The sequence below is a fragment of the Pogona vitticeps genome, chromosome 15 (assembly GCF_051106095.1).
Source record: "Pogona vitticeps strain Pit_001003342236 chromosome 15, PviZW2.1, whole genome shotgun sequence".
NCBI lineage: Eukaryota > Metazoa > Chordata > Lepidosauria > Squamata > Agamidae > Pogona > Pogona vitticeps.
In genome coordinates, this window is record NC_135797.1 from 4,200,082 (window position 1) to 4,218,443 (window position 18,362).

Here is an 18,362-nt window from a genome sequence, read left to right on the forward strand (position 1 = left end):
GTAGACTGCTCCTGAATGGGGAGGGTCTCCCCACCCTCATCTAGAAGGTTCATGGACTGTTTCCAGTAGAAACCCCATATCCACAGGGGATTGGTTCCAAAGCACATCCTCCACAGATACTGAAAAATGTGGATTATTGTGAATGTGATTTCAATAGTGTGTGCTAGAATGGTCCCTGGCTCCCTCTAATGGCCAGTTCTGGTAACGTCACCCATGGAAATACGTGCTTCATTGTCTCTGGCTCCCTCTAATGGCCAGTTCTGGTAACGTCACCCCTGGAAATACGTGCTTCTTGTGTGTTTTTTAAAATATTTTTAATATTTTCAGACCGTGGATAAGTCAATCACTGGATACCGATCCTGTGGCTATGGGGACCCTACTGTGGATAAATAAATAAATAACTCCCACGCCCTTCCTTTGAACAATTGGACGACGGACTCGATGAAGTGTCCGCAAGTTCAGAACCGCTCAGGGAAAGAGACGATGGAGGGTCGATTCAACGCAGTTTGCGCCAAATGGCCTCTGCTTTGTAGAGGCGAGTGCGTGTCATGGATACGGGATGGATCTGATGCTTCTTTGGGATTCACCCCCAGCCGTTTTGAGCCTTTTTGCCATCCTCTGTGGTCTAGATCCTGAGGCTTTCTCCCCGCCGGAGAGCGAGACACAGGGAGTTGTGTAGAGACAAACGAGTTGTGCTGGAAAACACAACTGAGCAGGGTTCAGTTCATTGGCTGTTTAATGTCCAATATAAATATGGGTTGAGCTAAAGCTTTCAGAGTAGTCTTTTTGGATATTCACGGGCACCGACATCTATAATTCCCTGGTTGTCCAAGTTCTTTCTCCAACTTTCAACATGGCCTGAGCCGTCGGACCCCCAACTATGGGTCCCGCGTGGGGCCGAGAAGAGGAGAAAGCGGCCTCCACAGACCCAAGTCTTCGATGCATGGGCGTAATGGCTTCCGGCTTCCCTCCGGGGCGCAAGGAGATTGCTGACCGTGCCCGAACGGTTGCATCACCAAGATCGCTGCCACACGTAGGTCTGGATGGACGCGGCCCGGGCGGTGTCTTCGATGTAGCCGACCTGGTCGTCCGAGATGCTGAAGGCGATGTCGCAAAAGCCACTGAAGGGAGGCAAAGCGTTCGGGTGAGGACAGAGACAAGATCCCTCTTCCCAAGATGGAAGCAGAAGAGGATTCCATCTCGGAAGAGACAGGGGATACATGAGGGAAAACAATCTCTCTGGATGCCATGCTCCCGTCCTGTACAGTGGTGCCTCACTTAGCAACGTTAATCCGTTCCAGAAAAAAAGTTGCTAAGCGATTTCATCGCTAAGCGATATTAAAAAGCCCATAGAAACGCATTAAAATGCGATTAAGGCTTTCCTATGGGCTTAAAAACTTACCTTTAAGCGAAAATCCTCCATAGTGCTGCCATAGTCGCTGCCTCTTAAGCGAGGAAAAACAGCGGGCGGCCATTTTGTTTTCCTGACAGCCATTTTGAAACCACTGATCAGCTGTTAAAAAAGGGTCGCTTTGCCATGATCACTTCCCCGCGATCATGGCAAAGCGAAAAAAAACCCATAGGGACCATCACAAAGCGCTTGCTTTTGCGATCACAAAAACTCTGTTGGTAACTGATTTCATCGCTCAACGGAGCGATCGCTATGCGAGGCACCACTGTACATGGGACGTTCTTCATCCCCAATGTCACTCCCACCTTCCCGCCCCTGCAGACTCACTCATTCAGCACGACCACCACAGCGACGCCGTCCGGGCGCAGGAAGCCGGCGCTCTGAAGCTGGCAGATGCCTATTCCACACTGGGAGGTCAGAGCAACACGAACAGAGCCTTCAGGTATAAACTTGCTGGGGGGGAGGGAGAGAAAGAAATCGAGAGGATGAAGGAGAAGCATCAACAATAGACCATCCTGGCTCTCTCCCTCTTATGAATGGCTTGTGGAACTCCCCACCACAAGATGATTCCTCGCAGCACAGAAAGCCACTTCTCCACCCCTGCCGGAGCTTCGAGCTAGCACCGTATATCATTCCGCCTCACTAACACACACACACAAAGGGAGATTTTTTCACGGGGGTCCATGGGGAGGGACAGGGGACCTAAGACCCAGGATGTCCCGACTACCTGAAGTGTCCTAAATGGTAGAACATCGGCTGCTTGTAGAACTCGTCCTGGAACGCATCAACGATGATCGGGCTGTCCACGTAATTTTGCACAAAGTTCGGGCCCCCTTCCGTGTCCAGAGCCAAATTCCAGTCAATCCAGCCGGTGACGAAGCTGTTGAGGTTCTGTGGGGGGTCGGAGGGCAAAGGTCAGCCCCGTTGGGCTTACCAACCCAATGAGGTCCCTAGGTCTCCCTGGAGCCTCTCTCATCGGCCATGCAGGCTTTCCGAGAGATGAGGTTCAAAAACATACGGGGATGAAGGAAAATTGAGTTTATAGGGTGGCGGCTGAGACCCACAGTGCAGGATCGGCTGATCGTGCTGGGGGCCCCGATGGCATCCAACTGCAACGCCCATCATCCTTTCTGACTGGTTCAATGGGAGGTGTAGTCCAACCACATATGGAAAGTGGTAGCTGCTCAACCCTAGTCTAGTGAACTTAAGACGTAAACAAAGGTTCCCCCAAAGCCAGCCAGCTCTAAGCTTTACCGTCAGGATATTTCGGCTGTATCGATTGCCCCGTTCCCAACTTCCTAGGTCAACCTTGGGTTCCCAACTTCGAAAGCCGTTACAAGATTCTGTGTAAAGCAGAAAAAAATCGGGGTAGAGGAGGTAGGTGGCCTCCAGGGTAGGCTCCGGAGGGATCACGCTGTCCAGATACCAGTGGATCCCAACGCCTGACACATACTGGGCGGCACTGCTGTTGCCTATGATCTGCCAAAGAAGACAGAGAGAAGCAGGGAGAAGACAAATGTAATAAAAGGGAGAAGACAGACATAATGTACGTCAAAGTCAATTTTTTTCACCCAGGGGGTCCTCAGCAGGTTGTGATGAACTGTGTCAGCCAACAGGGGGCAGCCCAAGACGGGGAATTAGATCCTAAATGCAGCACGATCAACTGCTTGAAATGCACATTCTCAGCCGGAAGAGGGCAGGCCAATATAAGGAATTAGGTCTTTAATAGGCAGAGGTAAGCAGGCTGCAGGGTGTTTGGGCAAGAAGAGCGCAGCAGGCTGCAATTCATGGGTTTGCCAGAAGATGATGACGTAATTTTGCTGAATATTCCTTTTAATGGACAGAGGTGGGCCCCAGAGGCTGGGGACACCCCTCCTTTGGTTGGGAATGTAACTACACTTAGTTTTGCCTTTTTTTTAAACACGAAATCCAAATGCTTTACAAGTACAGTGGTGCCTCGCATAGCGATTGCTCCATTTAATGAAGAAATCGCTTTGCGACGATGTTTTTGTGATCGCAAAAGCGATCGCTTTGCGATGTTCCCTATGGGGAAATTTTGCTTTGCAATGGTCGCAGGGAAGCAATCATCGCAAAGCCCCCATTTTCGGCCAGCTGATCGGCGGTTCCAAACTGGCCACCCACTGTGTTTAGGGGCAGCCAAAACGGCCACCATATGGAGGATCTTCGCTTAAAGGTTAGTTTTTAGCCCATACGGCGTTTTAATGCGTTTCTATGGGCTTTTTAATATCGCTTAGCAATGTTATTGCTTAGCAGCAATTTTTGCTGCATGGATTAACATTGCTAATCGAGGCACCACTGTAACTCACTGTTTGTAACTAGTTATTTCAAAGTTACTAGCTACCATTTGTACTTTAGTTATGGAAAAAGGAATTTGTTACTGGTAATTTGTTGTCTGTAACTTATTGCTGCTAAAATCCCTAGGAAGCTAGAAAATAGCATCTGGAGATCGTAGTCCCCCAGCAGAGCAGAATCTGACTGAGACATATTATTGGTTGTATCTTAGATAGTTTGGAAACGTACCACTTTGGCCCAGTAAGGAAGGTTGACTCTTTGGTCATCATGGATTATGAGCTGGACCTTTTTGTGGGAACTGGCAGCCAGGGCAGGGCCCAGATCCTGTATGATGAAGTCACGTTGCTCTTCTGGTGTGAACTGGTTGGTGGGGAAATTCTTTTGAGCGATATAAACAGACAAGACCGGCTCATTCTGAGGCGTAATAGCCCAAAAGGTGATGTTTTCTTTTGCATATTCATCGAGGAACCTAGATTGAAAAAAATATGGGACATACAGAGCATGGGTGGGTAACCCTTAGAAAGCAATTATCTATAGTACTGAAGTCCCCAAAGTAACTAGTTACTATTACAGTAAGTGTAACTAAAGTTATAGTTTCAGTTACAATCTATAATTCAAATTACTAATTTTTCCTTCTCAAAAAAAAGGATGATGCCTTCATCAGAACATTAAAATCTCAAAAACAAATGAGCTTTCCACTCCCACAGGAGTTTTTCACCAGCTATAAAAGCAACTTAGAAATTAGTACCACATTTTGAAAGTCACAACACGGTTGATTTTGAATAGAAGGGAGTGAACGGTGTGTGTGCCTTTGCAAGGGAAAGGCCTTACGTGAGCCCACAAAGCTAAGGAGAAGAAGAGCGGTGTCGTGGATAGAAAACTGAGCCAGAACCAGCAAGATCCGAGTTCTAATTGTACCTCACTGGTTTCGGCCAACCTCTCTCAGCTTGACCTTACCTTGAGGGCTTGTTTCTGAAGGAAAATGAGTTGTGAAAGAGATGTGTCAGAGGAAATGTAGGTTATGAATGCAAAGGAAGGAAGGAAGGAAGGAAGGAAGGAAGGAAGGAAGGAAGGAAGGAAGGAAGGAATGAATCAATCAATCAATCAATCAATCAATCAATCAATCAATCAATCAATCAAACAATCAATCAATCAGTCTGTTGGCTGAGATGACATAAGTCCTGCCAGCTGAATTTTTATGCAAAGATGTGGCAAAGTGTGCCTTCAACTATTCTATTTTTCAGGAAAATGCAGTAAAATTTAAATTTGGTGGCTCCGTTTTGTGTAGCTCTTGTTGAGATGATCTCTGCCCATATCTTCCTCTAGCTACCGATAAAAACCTGCTGCCACCCCTTCCAGATCATCCGCCTGAGGCAGCTGCCCCACAGTGGGGCTGGCTCTCCCAAAAGGCAGTGGAGGAAACGAAGAAATGAACCCCCCCCCCAAGATCAAAGGAGACCACGGGTGGCCCACGGAGGACCTCCCTTCTGCCCGAATCCCCGTTGGGGAAACCGTTACCTGAGGAAATAGGAGGCCCACGTCTTGTGGTATCTGTCGCCAGCTGCGCCCTTCAGCCGCCCTTTCCCCATCACTAGGTTGTTGGTCCGGAGCCATGCGGGAGCCGTCCACGGGCTGGCCACGAGGGAGAGTGGCCGCTTGGAGAGGGCCTGGAAGCGGTGGAGGAGCGGGATCTAGGGGGAGAGGCGAAGAGGGTGGGACCCGATGAGGTCTCAGTCCTTCCTAGCCTCCTCCATCCCATCATCTCTCGCCGCCAGGCATTCCCACCCAAATAAACATATCTTTGGAGAAGTTGTTGGGTTTTTAAGGTGAGATTTGTGGGGGTTTTTAGGCTACCTCTCCCCCCGAATTTCTTCATTGGGGGGGGGCTGCCATCCAAAAAAAAAAAAGGTCCACTCCACACCTCTAGGGGAGAATCCTGCAGCTTCAAATCCGCTCCGGCTTTGGGTCTGAACTTGTGAACAAAACGAAGTTTCAACAGGGTGGAGGTGAACCTCTCAGGGTAAGGAGAAGGGGGTCAAGTTTCAGCACCATGGAGAGTTCTCATAAGATTTGGATTAAAAAGGCTCTCTGAGGGTTCACGTCCCGCCCAATCACTCTGTCCCTAAGCCTTTTAATTATATAAAATGCGGATGAGGGGAAATATTTAAAGGGAGAGCGGTCCTCTTCTCTTTTAAAAACGTTATTTTTACATCATTGTATTGGGTTTCTTCCAGCCCTTTAAATTATTTTTGGCGTGACTTTTAAAAACACTTGTGATGGCTTTAGTTTTATTTATTTTTAAATCATGTTTTCAAATCACTTGTCAGCCCCCTTCCTGTCCCCTCTACAGGGAGAAAGACAGGATAGAAATTCAGTATAAATAAGAAAGAAAGAAAAACTTCCTGCTAAAGAGGGAAGTGACACCTTGAAGACAATAAACTGTGATTTGGAAAAAGCATGTGATCATCATCATCATCATCACCACAGAAATGCAAAATTGGGAGGGACCTTCTGGATCATGGAGTCCAGCCCCCTTCAAGGAGGCCCAGTGGGGGGGGATTCGAACTCCCAACCTCTGGATCAACAGCCGGAGACCTCAAACTCTGAGCCTCTCCAGCATAAATCTCATATTCTTAAAAGAACCACCAACACACGAACATGGCGTTCCCACTGCAGAGAAGACAGTACAGCGTTCCTTCTCCTTATTGGGGCGTTTAAGGTTGGTTTTCAACCCCCCTCCAGCTGTTTCTTCCCTTAGCTTATTAAGATAACCACCGGGGGCGCTGTTGTACCTCTAAAGCAGCAATTCCCAACCTGAGGTCCCCCCAGATCAGTGGTGTCCAACTGTGGCCCTCCAGATGTTCTTGGCCTTCAACTCCCAGAAATCCTGGCCAGCAGAGGTGGTGGTGAAGGCTTCTGGGAGTTGAAGTCCAAGAACATCTGGAGGGCCACAGTTCGACACCACTGCCCCAGATGGTCTTAAGACTAAAACTCCCAGAAGCCTTCGCTCCTAGCTACGTTGGCCAAGATGTATAGGTTTTGTAGTCCATTAACATCTGGGGGACCTCAGGCTGGGAGCCACTGGTCTAGAAAACACGTCCTGCCTGCACTCAGGTGGTCCTGTTTTGGTGACGGAAGGAACCCCATTTACACAATGCACTCACAAAGTGTCTGTGTGTGTGTGATCCACTCACCCTCAGTTTTGTGTCCTCTGGCGCCAGACTGAAGCACGTCAGGTCGTAATCGTTCGGACACTTGTCATCGTAACTGTATGCATGCGTAGAAAAGTCAGAGCACGCCATGGGCAAACGCAGGAGGTTATATTCGATCCCTGCAGGGGTGGGAAGGCAAAGAGTTTATATATGTATATATAGGGCTATTTTACCCGTATTTTTCAGTGTATAAGACTATACTTTTGTCTAAAATCTTTAGACTAAAAATTGAGGGTCATCTTAGACACAGAAGTAAGCTGAGGAAAGAACAAAAACAAGTGGAGGGGAAAGCAGGGATCAAAGCGATCCTGCAGCGCTTTGATCCCTTTCCCCCTCCACTTGCTAAGCCCCACTTAGATTTCTTAATTTTGGATTAGAAAAGTGGGAGGCGTCTTATACAAGGGGGCATCTTATACACATTTCACTCCTTCAAAATTCCAGCTCTAACTAGACCAGCGAAGGGAGAGTCCTCGTGGTGGAATAGCACATGCAAAAACGGGATCCCTTTGCTGAGCTCGACAACCAACAGCTTGTAGCTGAGGTACAGGCCTGCTTAGTTTTTGCCCCCTTTGCCCAGAACCGCCACAAGTAACGGATGCTGGGATCACAGGTTTCGGGCTGCAGGGAAACCTTGCAGTCCGATTTGTTATATTTTTCTTCCAATCTGCAATAACGCTATGTCAGTTTGAGAGAAATAAAAAAGGAAACGCATATTAGAAATAACACTCGAACAGCCACTCTCCTTCCAATGATTGCTTTCCAACCCTCAGGTAGAAAGCTACGCCTTCAGGCTAGTTCAGATGGCGGCTTCCCTTGCACGTTGTCTTCCTCTTGCCTGCCAAGGCTGTGTTGTTGTTGTTGTTTTCCCTTCACCTCACCTTCTTCGGAGAAGTAGGATCGGAGCAACCGGTCTTGGGCCTCCGGAGACAACCTCATGATGTTGATCGCTGCGGCATCTGTGTGCGAGCCACCGAAACCTTTGATGGTTTGGTAGTGGACGAATGGGTTGTACGAATACGAAAGACCTTTTGTGGAAAAGCCAACGAGAAAGGGAGACGGTGAGAAGCAGGGACCAAGAAATTAAGAGAGTAAAGGCAAAGAAGACATTTTGAAACAAATTCGATTTTATGAATATTTGGGGGAACTGTTGTCCGGGGTTAGGCAGGGCAGACGCTAACTCCATGGGACCCCAAAGGCCAGCATAGTTTATTTTAAAGTGTAACAAAGCAACCCATGCCCGATTTTCAGGGCAAATGCCAAAATTTATCTTAGATCCATCTGGCGGGGGGGGGGGGGTTGAAAGGGCAACCCCAAACTCTCCCTGAACGCCCCCCCAGGGGCTTACCTGCACGTGTGGGACTCGAACGCATTGCCCCTTGGCTCAGTTCGAAGCGCCGGCCATCTTGGCTGCTCTCGTATTTGGCAAAGGTGCCAAGGGGCGGGAGGGAGACGGGATCCAGAGTGTCGCAGTAGGTGGCATTACAGACACACACCATGGCCTTGTGGCCGACGACCCTGGGTGCGCACGGAAAGCCGGCTGAGTGGGAGAGAAAAAACGGGACACAGGGTGATGGAGGAGGAGAAACAGAAATCAGAATATTACCATATTTTCTGTGTATAAGACGCCCCTTACTTTTCTAATCCAAAATTAAGAAACCTAATTGGGGCTTAGCAAGTGTAGGGGGAAAGGGATCAAAGTGCTGCAGGACCGCTTTGATCCCTGCTTTCCCCTACACTTGTAATTGCAGGATGGAGGGCTAGTTTTTTTAATTATAGCTGCTTCAGGCAATTTCCTTGTTTTTCACTTAGCATCTGCATCCATAGAGGAGGCATAAAGGTAGGGAAAACAGAGACAAGCCAGAAAGGAAAGCATGTGGAAATATCACATCAGGATTTTTTTTTTAAAAAAAGGAGAAGGTTAGACAATGATGATAGATGTCCAGTGGCCCATCTATCGGCATGAATAATAGGGTCAGTGGTCTTCTATGCAGTGGTTGGCCCTCTCTTTGAAGGATCCTGTTTTGAGGCTCCATCACGCCCAGTTCAGGAAGAAAAATTAAAAAGCAGGGCTTGAAAAAGCTACCTTTTTATTTGGTAACTCCCTGGTCCACCCACGGCAAGTCAGTGTGGCCACAATTCAAGCTGACTGGATGATTTTTGAGGCCTGTCATTCCTACAAAAAGTAACATTTCCAAGTTGTGGGCAGAGGAGAAGCCTTGATCAACATCTAGCAGCATATGGCTAGCAGGCTGAACCGGTAGCCAGAGGAGACAACTCCTGCTTACAGAAGGCCTTGAACCACAAAGAATGCAATGCATTGCCTTTCTGATTTAATTAAGAGTAATTCTTTCTGAAGTTGCATCTGTCGGCGCTTATAAACACGGTGTGTAACTGTCGGGCTAATTCAACTTGTTGTCAGCCAACCTTTTGACATAATAACAGGCCAGAAAAATGCAAGCGAATACTCTCTGGTTCCCCCTAGTGGCCAATTCTGACAATGCGCATTGGAAATACAGAAGCACACATGTACAGTGGTGCCCGACATAGTGACGATAATCCGTTCCGGAAAAATGATCGCTATGTGGATTCGGCGCTGTACGGAACAAAAGAGCCCATAGGAATGCATTAAAACACGTTTAATGCGTTCCTATGGGCAAAAAATCTCACCGTTATGCGAAAATCCTCCATACGGCCACCATTTTCGCTGCCTGGTAAGTGAGGAATGGGCGCGAAACTACAGTGGGTGGCCATTTTTTTAACCCGGTGGCCATTTTGGAACCACCGGTCAGCTGTTCTAAAAACATCGCTATGCGAAAATCGGTAAGCGAAACAGCTTACCGATCATCGCAAAGCGATGTTTTACCATTTAAAACATCGCAATGCGATCGCAAAAATGATCACAAAAAATCATCGCTATGCGTATTTGTCGTTAAACAAAGCGCTCGTTAACCGAGGCACCACTGTACATTTTTTTTCTCTGAAAAGATCCATTCTTAGTGGTATGAATGTTATGAAAATGCATTCATCATTTTCTCGGTTTGCAAAAATACACCTTCAGAAGCATGGAAAATATATTTTCGAGATCATTCATGCAGAAGGTCACCATAAATCGGAGGCGACGTGACGGGACATCGTAACAAGAAGGTGGGAGAGCCAGGATTGCTATAAGCAAGACCGGGCATCTGATGCTAGGAAACCCACACGTACCTACGGCATTGGAGGAAAGGGTCTGATCCACCAGCAGTTTCAACCGCAACACATTGTCCGATTCACTCACCTCTCGCCCCCACGACCATCTGGAGGAAGAGCCATAAAGGCAGCATCCAAGGGCCCGGATCCACCCACCGCATCGCAGAGGCCATGGACCGAGGTCACCGCTCGAGAGGAGACGGGAATCGGCACCTGCACCCAGAAAAGAAACCATGATAGGAAAGGGCTGAGTGCGAAACCTGACCTTACTTCCCGACTGTTACAAAACTCAGCAACGACCCTGCAGAGCGGTCTGTTGAGGGAGGAAGCCAGCCGGTGAGAAAAGCTTGAGTTGAAGACCGAGCATGCCCAAATTACAACACTGGCTTGCAATCATCACAAGACGACTTAGAGTTTTATGGTGTTTTAGATAGTAGTCTTTTTCTCAGCCCTCTTTGGAGGCCCCGGGAATCGAACTCGGCACCTCCAGCATCCAAGCCCAGCGCTCTCCCTTCAAGCTATCCTTGCTTTCTCCGACCGAAGCCTTGCCTCCTGTGTGAGGCTAAAGCCGTGCAGACGCCAGACTTTGACACAGCCGAGCACGTAGAAGGCAGGGTGACATTTAAGGAGGAAAAGAAGGAAACGGATCAGGTGTAATGCCGGACCATTCTGCCATCTCCACGGACAGGATCCTCCGGGATGGATTTTTCTCCAAATTAAGAATGCCGCCATCCTCTTGGTGGCCCTCCCGTCTCTCCTCGCTTAATTTCGAGGCGCTCCTGTGTCCTCATAGGCCTTGCTGTCTCCAGGTCTCATAAAAGCCTCATTTCTTCTCCTCTGCCAAAAGCCACCACGTTCCCGGCATCTAAGCGGCAGCCTTGATCATCTGAGAACTGCCGAGCTGGAAGGGACCCTAAAGATCATCCAGTCCAGCCTCTATCAAGGAGGCATGGAGGGGATTCGAACCCACCGAGCTGTAAAAGACCTCCAGATTTCCAGGCATACTTTTTTTTCCGGATTTCCTCCCCATCTGGTTTCCTGCTTTCATGATTCGGGAAGACGCTTCGTTCCACATCAACGAATATTCGACCAGGATTTAGGGCACTCGTTAACCCACCACCAAAACACAGAGAGAGGCCATAAAAATGTTGCCTAAAATGAGCACAGGCTGTTGTTTATGTATCGATGCAAAACTCTGAAACATCTACAGTATTTATATCCAGTTCCGGGAATAAGCGAGGGCTTCTCTCCGACCGCCGCTTGGATCATTTCCGCCGCTACCACCCCGCTCTTTTTTTGATTCGAACACAGGGCTGTGATTTATTCCTACAGATTGAGACGGGGTGGACTCGATGATCCACGACGCCTCTTACAGCTTGGCAGGTCTAAGATGATGATCATGGTGCTTTCCAGACACTCGCAATTTGTAATTCGCACGTCGTCCTTTCTACATAAATGGTTAGCCGCCCTCGGTTCTTTCAGCTGAGGGCAGGGTACCAAAAAAATCAAATAAAAGAGTATAATTACTATAATTTCAGTAGAAAGACAACAGATTTCATCACAGAGAGAGAGAACAGGACCAGGTGACTTGTGTAGGCTCACCAGCTAAGTTTGCTATTCCGACTCCAGAAAGTTGGGATGGGCCCGCTGTTATGTCCTATTTTTCCCCTCGTTTATCTTTTTTAAATGCTGATTTGTTTGAAAGACGGTGCTGGAGGAGAGCTTTGAACCTACCCTGGATGGCCAGAAAGACAAAAAAGGGGGTTCCTCGATCAAATCAAGGCTGAATCATCTCTAAGACCAAAAAAAGGAAGTTGCTAGTCCTCATGAGTACGGGACAAACTTTTCAAAAACTCAGTGCCGTGCCTCAAACAGCAAAGCCTTGGCAATCCAGAGCTGCCACATCGTCACAGATTTATCAACGTATTGTACACAGTGGGCAATGTAAATTCCAGTTCATCAAGTTGCAGAGAGTTCCACTGTTCCCTTCTGCTACAATTCCCGCCTTTCCGGTCTTTGGGGCAGGGAGGAGGCTTCGGTTGGGGCCTCGCACGATAAGAGGACTGATTCGCCCGCCTTCTCTTAGGAAGTTACAGGCCTCGTCAATCTCTTTCGTTGAGTCCCTGAGGCAAGGTAATGCTGTTATGTTAATCTGTGGTTTGTTTATCCAGACGAGAAAGGAGGAAAGATGGATCAGATAGACTTGACTGATGATGGAGGGGGCGTACTGGAAGGACAAACTCAGGTGCGAGTGATTTTATATTTTAGGGGAAACAAGTTTTTGTTTAACTGTGCACGTGCCTCGTTCTGAGTCCGTCGTGGAGCTGAATATCGCATTCCCTGCAAATATTTTCTGCCTTGTTCAAGACTGGAACTCAGATCACCGTGGGTGCATCTGACTGTTCTTTGTGGCACGTGGGATCCGTTGTGCAAAGTAACTTTTCAGGCTTTGCAACAGCCCGAGAAGCCTCCTTCACGCTCCGTAGTTGGAATCGGTAGGTAGTCTTCTACTGGCTGTGGAAGCTCCATACTTAGCCCATCCTTGCTGGTACGCTATCTCCTTGTAAGTAAGGAGGCTTCTAAGAATGATAGCTCTCAAGATAAGAGTCTGGCTTGCTTAGATTGCAATCTGCCGGGGAAGGAAGCCAACATGTCTCTGAGGCTCATTCCTAAAGTCTAGTGCATGAAGATAGACTTCTTTTGAACATGGAGTCTCCATTCCTAACTCAAACTGTGATGAACATAGGAACCTTCCTGGTTCAGCTCTGGGGACCATTCCACCCCCCCGAATCCTGTCTACAACTGTGACAGCCAAGCTTTGGAAAAATCCATCAGCAGGACCCCCGCGAAGAACAGCCCTGTTTTGTCTCCTCAGTGGAGAGAGACTAGAACTTGAAAGTAATTAGTTACAAATAATATGTACTTCTCATTCACTCCATTAAAAAAAAAAATTTAAATAGGTAAGGCATAGCAAAGTTCTATTATGATGTAACATGTTGAAAGATAAGTCACTCACATGGATGGCCAAACTGTAATTACTATTAGTTCCCTTTCTAGTTACTTGGCAAAGTTATTTTTTGTTGTTGCCTGGGGGATTTGCAATTCCTTTTTATTGAAAGGGTGTGTGTATGACTTCACTCCTTACATGTGTTATGGACCACTGGCCAGGGGCATTTAGCATGCTGTTTGCTTAACAGTAACTAAAAGGAACTAGTTACTTTTGAAGAGTAAGAAGCCTAAGGCTTTAAAACGGCAACAACGATTTCAAGGGGTAGAAGCATTCTTTCTAGGTGGACTACAAAATTCAGAATCCACTACATAAGGCTAGCTAGTGGGAGGGGGTCTCGGAGTGGTAATCGACCCCCCCACAAAAGTTCTCCAACCTCTGCTTTATGTATCCATAAGGAGTATTTCACAACAGTGTTTTGCAACTGTTTGGAGTGTTTTCATATGATTTAAACCTGCTTCCCATTTGATTAACTGCTCATTTATTGTCGCCAGATAATTTGTTTAATAACTGGCATAATTATGCAGGGTTACATCAGATGCCCTGTGACGTCGAAAATATTTTAAATAAATAAGGAAATGGTATATATCATACGGCTGGGTCAAAGGGTCTGGTAGTGTTGATTCCCCAAACCTTTCCTGAGGCCGGCTTCAAGAAAATAATGCTGGAATTAAGAGAGACCAACACTGATTTCAAGAGAAATTAAGAAGGATAAGCTTAAATCACCGCAAGTGAGGTTTAACAAAGGCACTAATTACATTTCAATGGGGCTGCATTTCCTTCCCTTAACTTGATCCCTTCTTTAGTCTTAAATATAAGCCTTGTGCGGTTTTAACAGGCTAGAATGAGACAGTCACACCTTATTACACCTGTCTTACACTGTGTCTCTGTATTTTGTATGGTTTCGGTCTTTTCAGTGCATTGCCCTAAAGATCGGCGTGTGGAACTCCCTGCCACATGACAGGGCAAGAACCACAAGCTGGGCTGAAGGGGGAACAGAACAGGACACATTCAGGAGGAGAGGATTTGATGGTTGACCGGCGTTTAGACATGACACAGATTATTTATTTATTTATTTGATTTCTATTTATTATTTAAATGAATTAGATCAATAGATTAATTAATCTAGTAATAGATCTGGGCCTGACGGACCTGGGTCTGAAATGCTACCAAGTCATTTCTCGGATTGATGGAGGAGATCTAACAAGGTCTATCGGGCACGGTTCAAAACAAAACCTCCAGATGGAGAAGGAGTCTATCTTAGAGTTCCTGAAGTCTAGGGAGAAGACGTTGCTTTCATGACCCGCCATGGACACCTGAAGAATGTATTGCTGGCTATTTCAGGGGGGACAGAATAGGAGGCAGAATACCGGGCTGACAGCTGGGAGGAGAACCTCCATGTATTGAAAGAGTCTACCCTTGAATGACAAGAAAAACATGAACTCCAATGCACAGATTCCAACCTTTTCAAAGCTGTCTGTTTGATCAAATAAGGTCATTCTTAAATAATGACCTTCATTTAACAATTGATTAATTGGACTTTTATCCCCCCCAGATAGTTAATATGGTTCTCCTTCCTTCTTCCCTCCTAAATGTGTAAAACCACCCTGAGAGATAGATGAGGCAGAAGGAGGGAAGAAGAGACACAGATAAAAGGGCGGGGAACAGGCTAAGATCACACAACAGAGCTTCAAGTCGAGATTCGAATCCAGATCTTCCCACTCCTAGCCGGCTACCGTACGGCTACAGTGACTGCACCTCGCCAATTTTAAGGTGCGTGTAGCTCCTGAAAGTCCCGCTCTTAACAGGTTTACAAAGGAAGAGTCCTGCAAGAAGCCCCACGGACCGAGCCTCGGTGGTCCGACCTGCTGCGCCCATTTCACAGAAAATCGGTCCCCGATGCCTGTCTAGCACAGGTGCGCCGTTCACTGCCTGTTTGGCATTCCCAGATCCGGCGTGAATCGTTTTTCCCTGCTGAGCCTTGCCAAGATCATCCCACAACGGCCCAAAAAACACCCCTCCAGCTTTTACTCACCGCCCAGCTGGAGATGAATAAACACTGCTCCAAATCAGCTCAGGAGGCAGCAGAAGCCGTATCCCCGGCCGACGAGAGCATCCGAATGACGGCCGCCTTGGAAAGATGCTGCTCCTTATAGACCCGAGGGTTTTTGACTGACAGCAGAAGGATATAAATTCTGGAAGCCTCTGTTTATAGCAAGAAGGATAAAGCAGAAATTCTGGATGAGCCGGACAGGTGGCATCGCCAAGCAGTTTTTCCGGCACAAAATGATTCTACCCAATTTAAATTCATTTTAAAGAGGGATTAGGAAAGAGATTTTTAAAAGACGGCCTCAACCCAGCCGAAGCCTGCTAGGCGACCCTCTTCTGGAGCACCCGGCGGGGATGATTTCGTTAGACAAAGTTTTGGATTGCTTGTGTGCCGTCTCTAAGAAGCTTACAGGGGAAGTAATGTGGGATTTTGCACCCTTTGACGTTCAGAAGGAGAAGCAGGAAACCAAGGAAAAGGCAAGTAAAAGAGGAAGCCAAAAGGGAGAGGAGAAAGAGAGATAAAATTAATTTATACCTTTTTTTCCTCTCTGCCAATTCTTTGTTTTTCCGGAACTCGCCGTTTGCTTCGAAAACCCTCGGTTTTCACATTTCGATCAAGTTCTCCTGCCAAGCTACTCACAGGAATTCAGCCTCGAATTTAAACAGACATGTCTATGGGCATGCACACACCCCATTTTAAACGACCACGCGCTCCTCTTTTTGAGCTGATGAGCAAGTCTGAGATTGTGGCATCGTTCTGTTCCGACCACACCATTTATTTGTTTTTGTGGCTTTATTCGTTCGGCTTGCGTGGTGTTGGGAAACAGCCAGGCAGAGGGAAGATGACAGACGAGTCGGTTCTGGCACGTGGCGATCCTTTTTCAGGGTTTCCCCAAGTAGAGAATGCCTCCTAGGGTGGCCTGGGGCCGGTGCAGCTTGCCCAAGGCTACCCAGGCTGGCACTTCTCTCAAGAGCCAGAGTGTGGGATTCGAACTCCCTACTTCCGACTCAGCAACCACATACCCAAGCCACTGAGCTACCTACACAGAGAGAAATGCCCTTCTCCGGATATTTTGAATGATTCAGGGTTACGCACACACAGAAAAATAGCAAGAATTATCTTCCACCATTAGTGCTTATCTTCTGGGATTGGAGGGTAAATTTTGAGAAACTCCTCTTTTTTCACATAAAAATGTTTTTGGCGACCTGTTGGGTGTGAGCCCCCCAGCACATTACAGCTGCTATCAAACAGCACCTTTCAAAAGATCGGAGTCCACGAGAAACCAGATATTTTGCCTTTCCGGGGAGATTCGGTGCAGAGAGAAGAAATAACCAATCCGAGCAGATTTTTTTTAAAGCCTCTCATTCTCTCCATCCTGTTGACGGAGAAATTCTAGCTTTTGAAAGAGGTGTCCAGAAATACAACACATTCTCGCACTGCACGCAGTAAGATGCAGGGTTAAAAAAGCGTCGGGCTGGGACTCACCTATTCTTAGCCTGGCCTACCTTACAAGAAGGTTGTGGCTGAGCAAAGAAAATAAGGAGAAAGAGACCCACCTCAAGCAGAAACGGCTAGCTCGGAAATGACAAAAATAGACAGCCAATCTTGCTTATGTGTAAAAAAATAGACAGAAAATAAACTTTAAAAAGTAAATCACAGCCAACGTCCTTTTATTTAGTTGAGTGCTGTAGTTTTTTTTAATTACTTCTACTCTGCCTTCCACTGGGACATTGCAGTAATTATTATTAGTTTTCAAATATAATCATTTTTTTAAAAGCATCTTAACAGCAGCAATCATTTAAAAAACAACAAACACTGATCCATGGAGTTTAACTAATGACAGGCTTCAAATCACACGGTTAAAAAGACGGTCTCTTAAAATAAGAAAGCACAAGAGGCTACGCCTGAATTGAGGACAAAGGTAAAAGAGGACAGCGTGTTGCATAAAATTGGCACGAGCCAGTTTTTCTCCCTGTTGAGACAAAATTTGGAAAGAAACAAACGTACTCCATGTTGAAATGCAACCGTTTGACCTCGGCCTGGGCCACAGTTTTCATCTGCGTTTGAATATGGTCGGTGTCGCAAAGCTGAATCATTCCCTACCGCTTTGAAGGATGGCAGGGCCAGCCTGCAGAGATACTACAGATCCCAGTATCCATAAGATGGAGTCGTGGTATCAAACGGCCAGAACTGCAGAGTGTAATCTTAGACTCATAATGAGCAAACCGCAAAACTGGAAGGGATCCTCTAAATCATCAAGTCCAGAACCTCTCAAAGAGGCACCGTGGGGAATCGAACTCCTAACTCAGAGACCTAACTATCCCATGATCTGAAAACGGCAGGGCTGGAAGGGACCCTAGAGAGCATTCAGTCCAGCCCGTCGAGGAGGCCCAGCAGAAATTCGAACTCCCAACCTCTGGCTCTGCAGTCAGATTAGAAGTCACAAAAGTATTCAGACACGAGTCACAAAACTATTTAGATTCCAAAATGCAAACCACCCGAGAGTTTAAACATTGGAAGGCTACAAGAAGCCAAAGTTTTCCTCCTTCTTCTCTCACGGCTACAGCCAATGGCTAACTCATACGGAACAGGGAATGTATAATTTTTCACCAAAGCCCACAAGACGGAGGTGTGCTTGATCCCACGCAGTTTCCAGCTTTCCAGCCGATGCGAAACCTTTTTTGTTTAGTTTGCACCTCAGCAATTCTGGACGGCTGTTATGACAGCACCGCCATTAAGGGTAGCTTTTTAATAATCCTAATTATACAGACGTAATGTGCATTGCTGGCCACCCGGGAGGGAAGGCGGGAGGACCTGGAAGGGGCAGTCGAGGACAGCTCAAAGTGAAGTAGGAGGCGAGGAAGTGGATCCTTACCTCCCTCGAGGTCAAAGCTGTGCTTACTCTGGTGTCTCAATGCTGCTCATGATTCACATTCCCCCTTTGGCAAAGGAGAACTGGGTGGATAGAAGGAAGGAAGGAGCTAATAATGGATAGAAGGAAGGAAGGAAGGAAGGAAGGAAGGAAGGAAGGAAGGAAGGAAGGAAGGAAGGAAGGGGCTGATGATGAATGGAAGGAAGGAAGGAGTTGATGGAAGGAAGGGGCTGATGATGAATAGGAGGAAGGAAGGAAGGAAGGAAGGAAGGAAGGAAGGAAGGAAGGAAGGAGTTGATGGAAGGAAG

At 47.1% G+C, this 18,362-nt stretch overlaps 1 protein-coding gene across 1 annotated transcript; it reads right to left on the minus strand.

Moving 5' to 3' along the window:
- Positions 1-289: 289 nt before the first annotated feature.
- On the minus strand, positions 290-10,394 carry LOC110080992 (lysosomal acid glucosylceramidase). The gene is made up of 10 exons (XM_072983908.2): positions 10,214-10,394; positions 8,282-8,473; positions 7,815-7,961; positions 6,919-7,055; positions 5,243-5,415; positions 3,953-4,193; positions 2,666-2,890; positions 2,139-2,302; positions 1,739-1,864; positions 290-1,121 (listed from the first exon to the last, which is right to left on the minus strand). Exons 1-10 carry the CDS (start codon positions 10,296-10,298, stop codon positions 1,013-1,015), a joined length of 1,599 nt encoding a protein of 532 aa, XP_072840009.2. The 5' UTR covers positions 10,299-10,394; the 3' UTR covers positions 290-1,012.
- Between the last annotated feature and the right edge of the window lie 7,968 nt (positions 10,395-18,362).

Bases quoted from the DNA above. Each gene is read 5' to 3' on its own strand.
- LOC110080992 (XM_072983908.2), bottom strand. From the start codon at position 10,298: ATGGCCTCTGCGATGCGGTGGGTGGATCCGGGCCCTTGGATGCTGCCT. The intron at 4,194-5,242 runs GTAACGGTTTCC...TTTTCAATCTAG, and splicing joins TGGGCCTCCTATTTCCTCAG to GTTCCTCGATGAATATGCAA. The intron at 1,865-2,138 runs GTAGTCGGGACA...CCTCCCCCCCAG, and splicing joins TACCATTTAGGACACTTCAG to CAAGTTTATACCTGAAGGCT.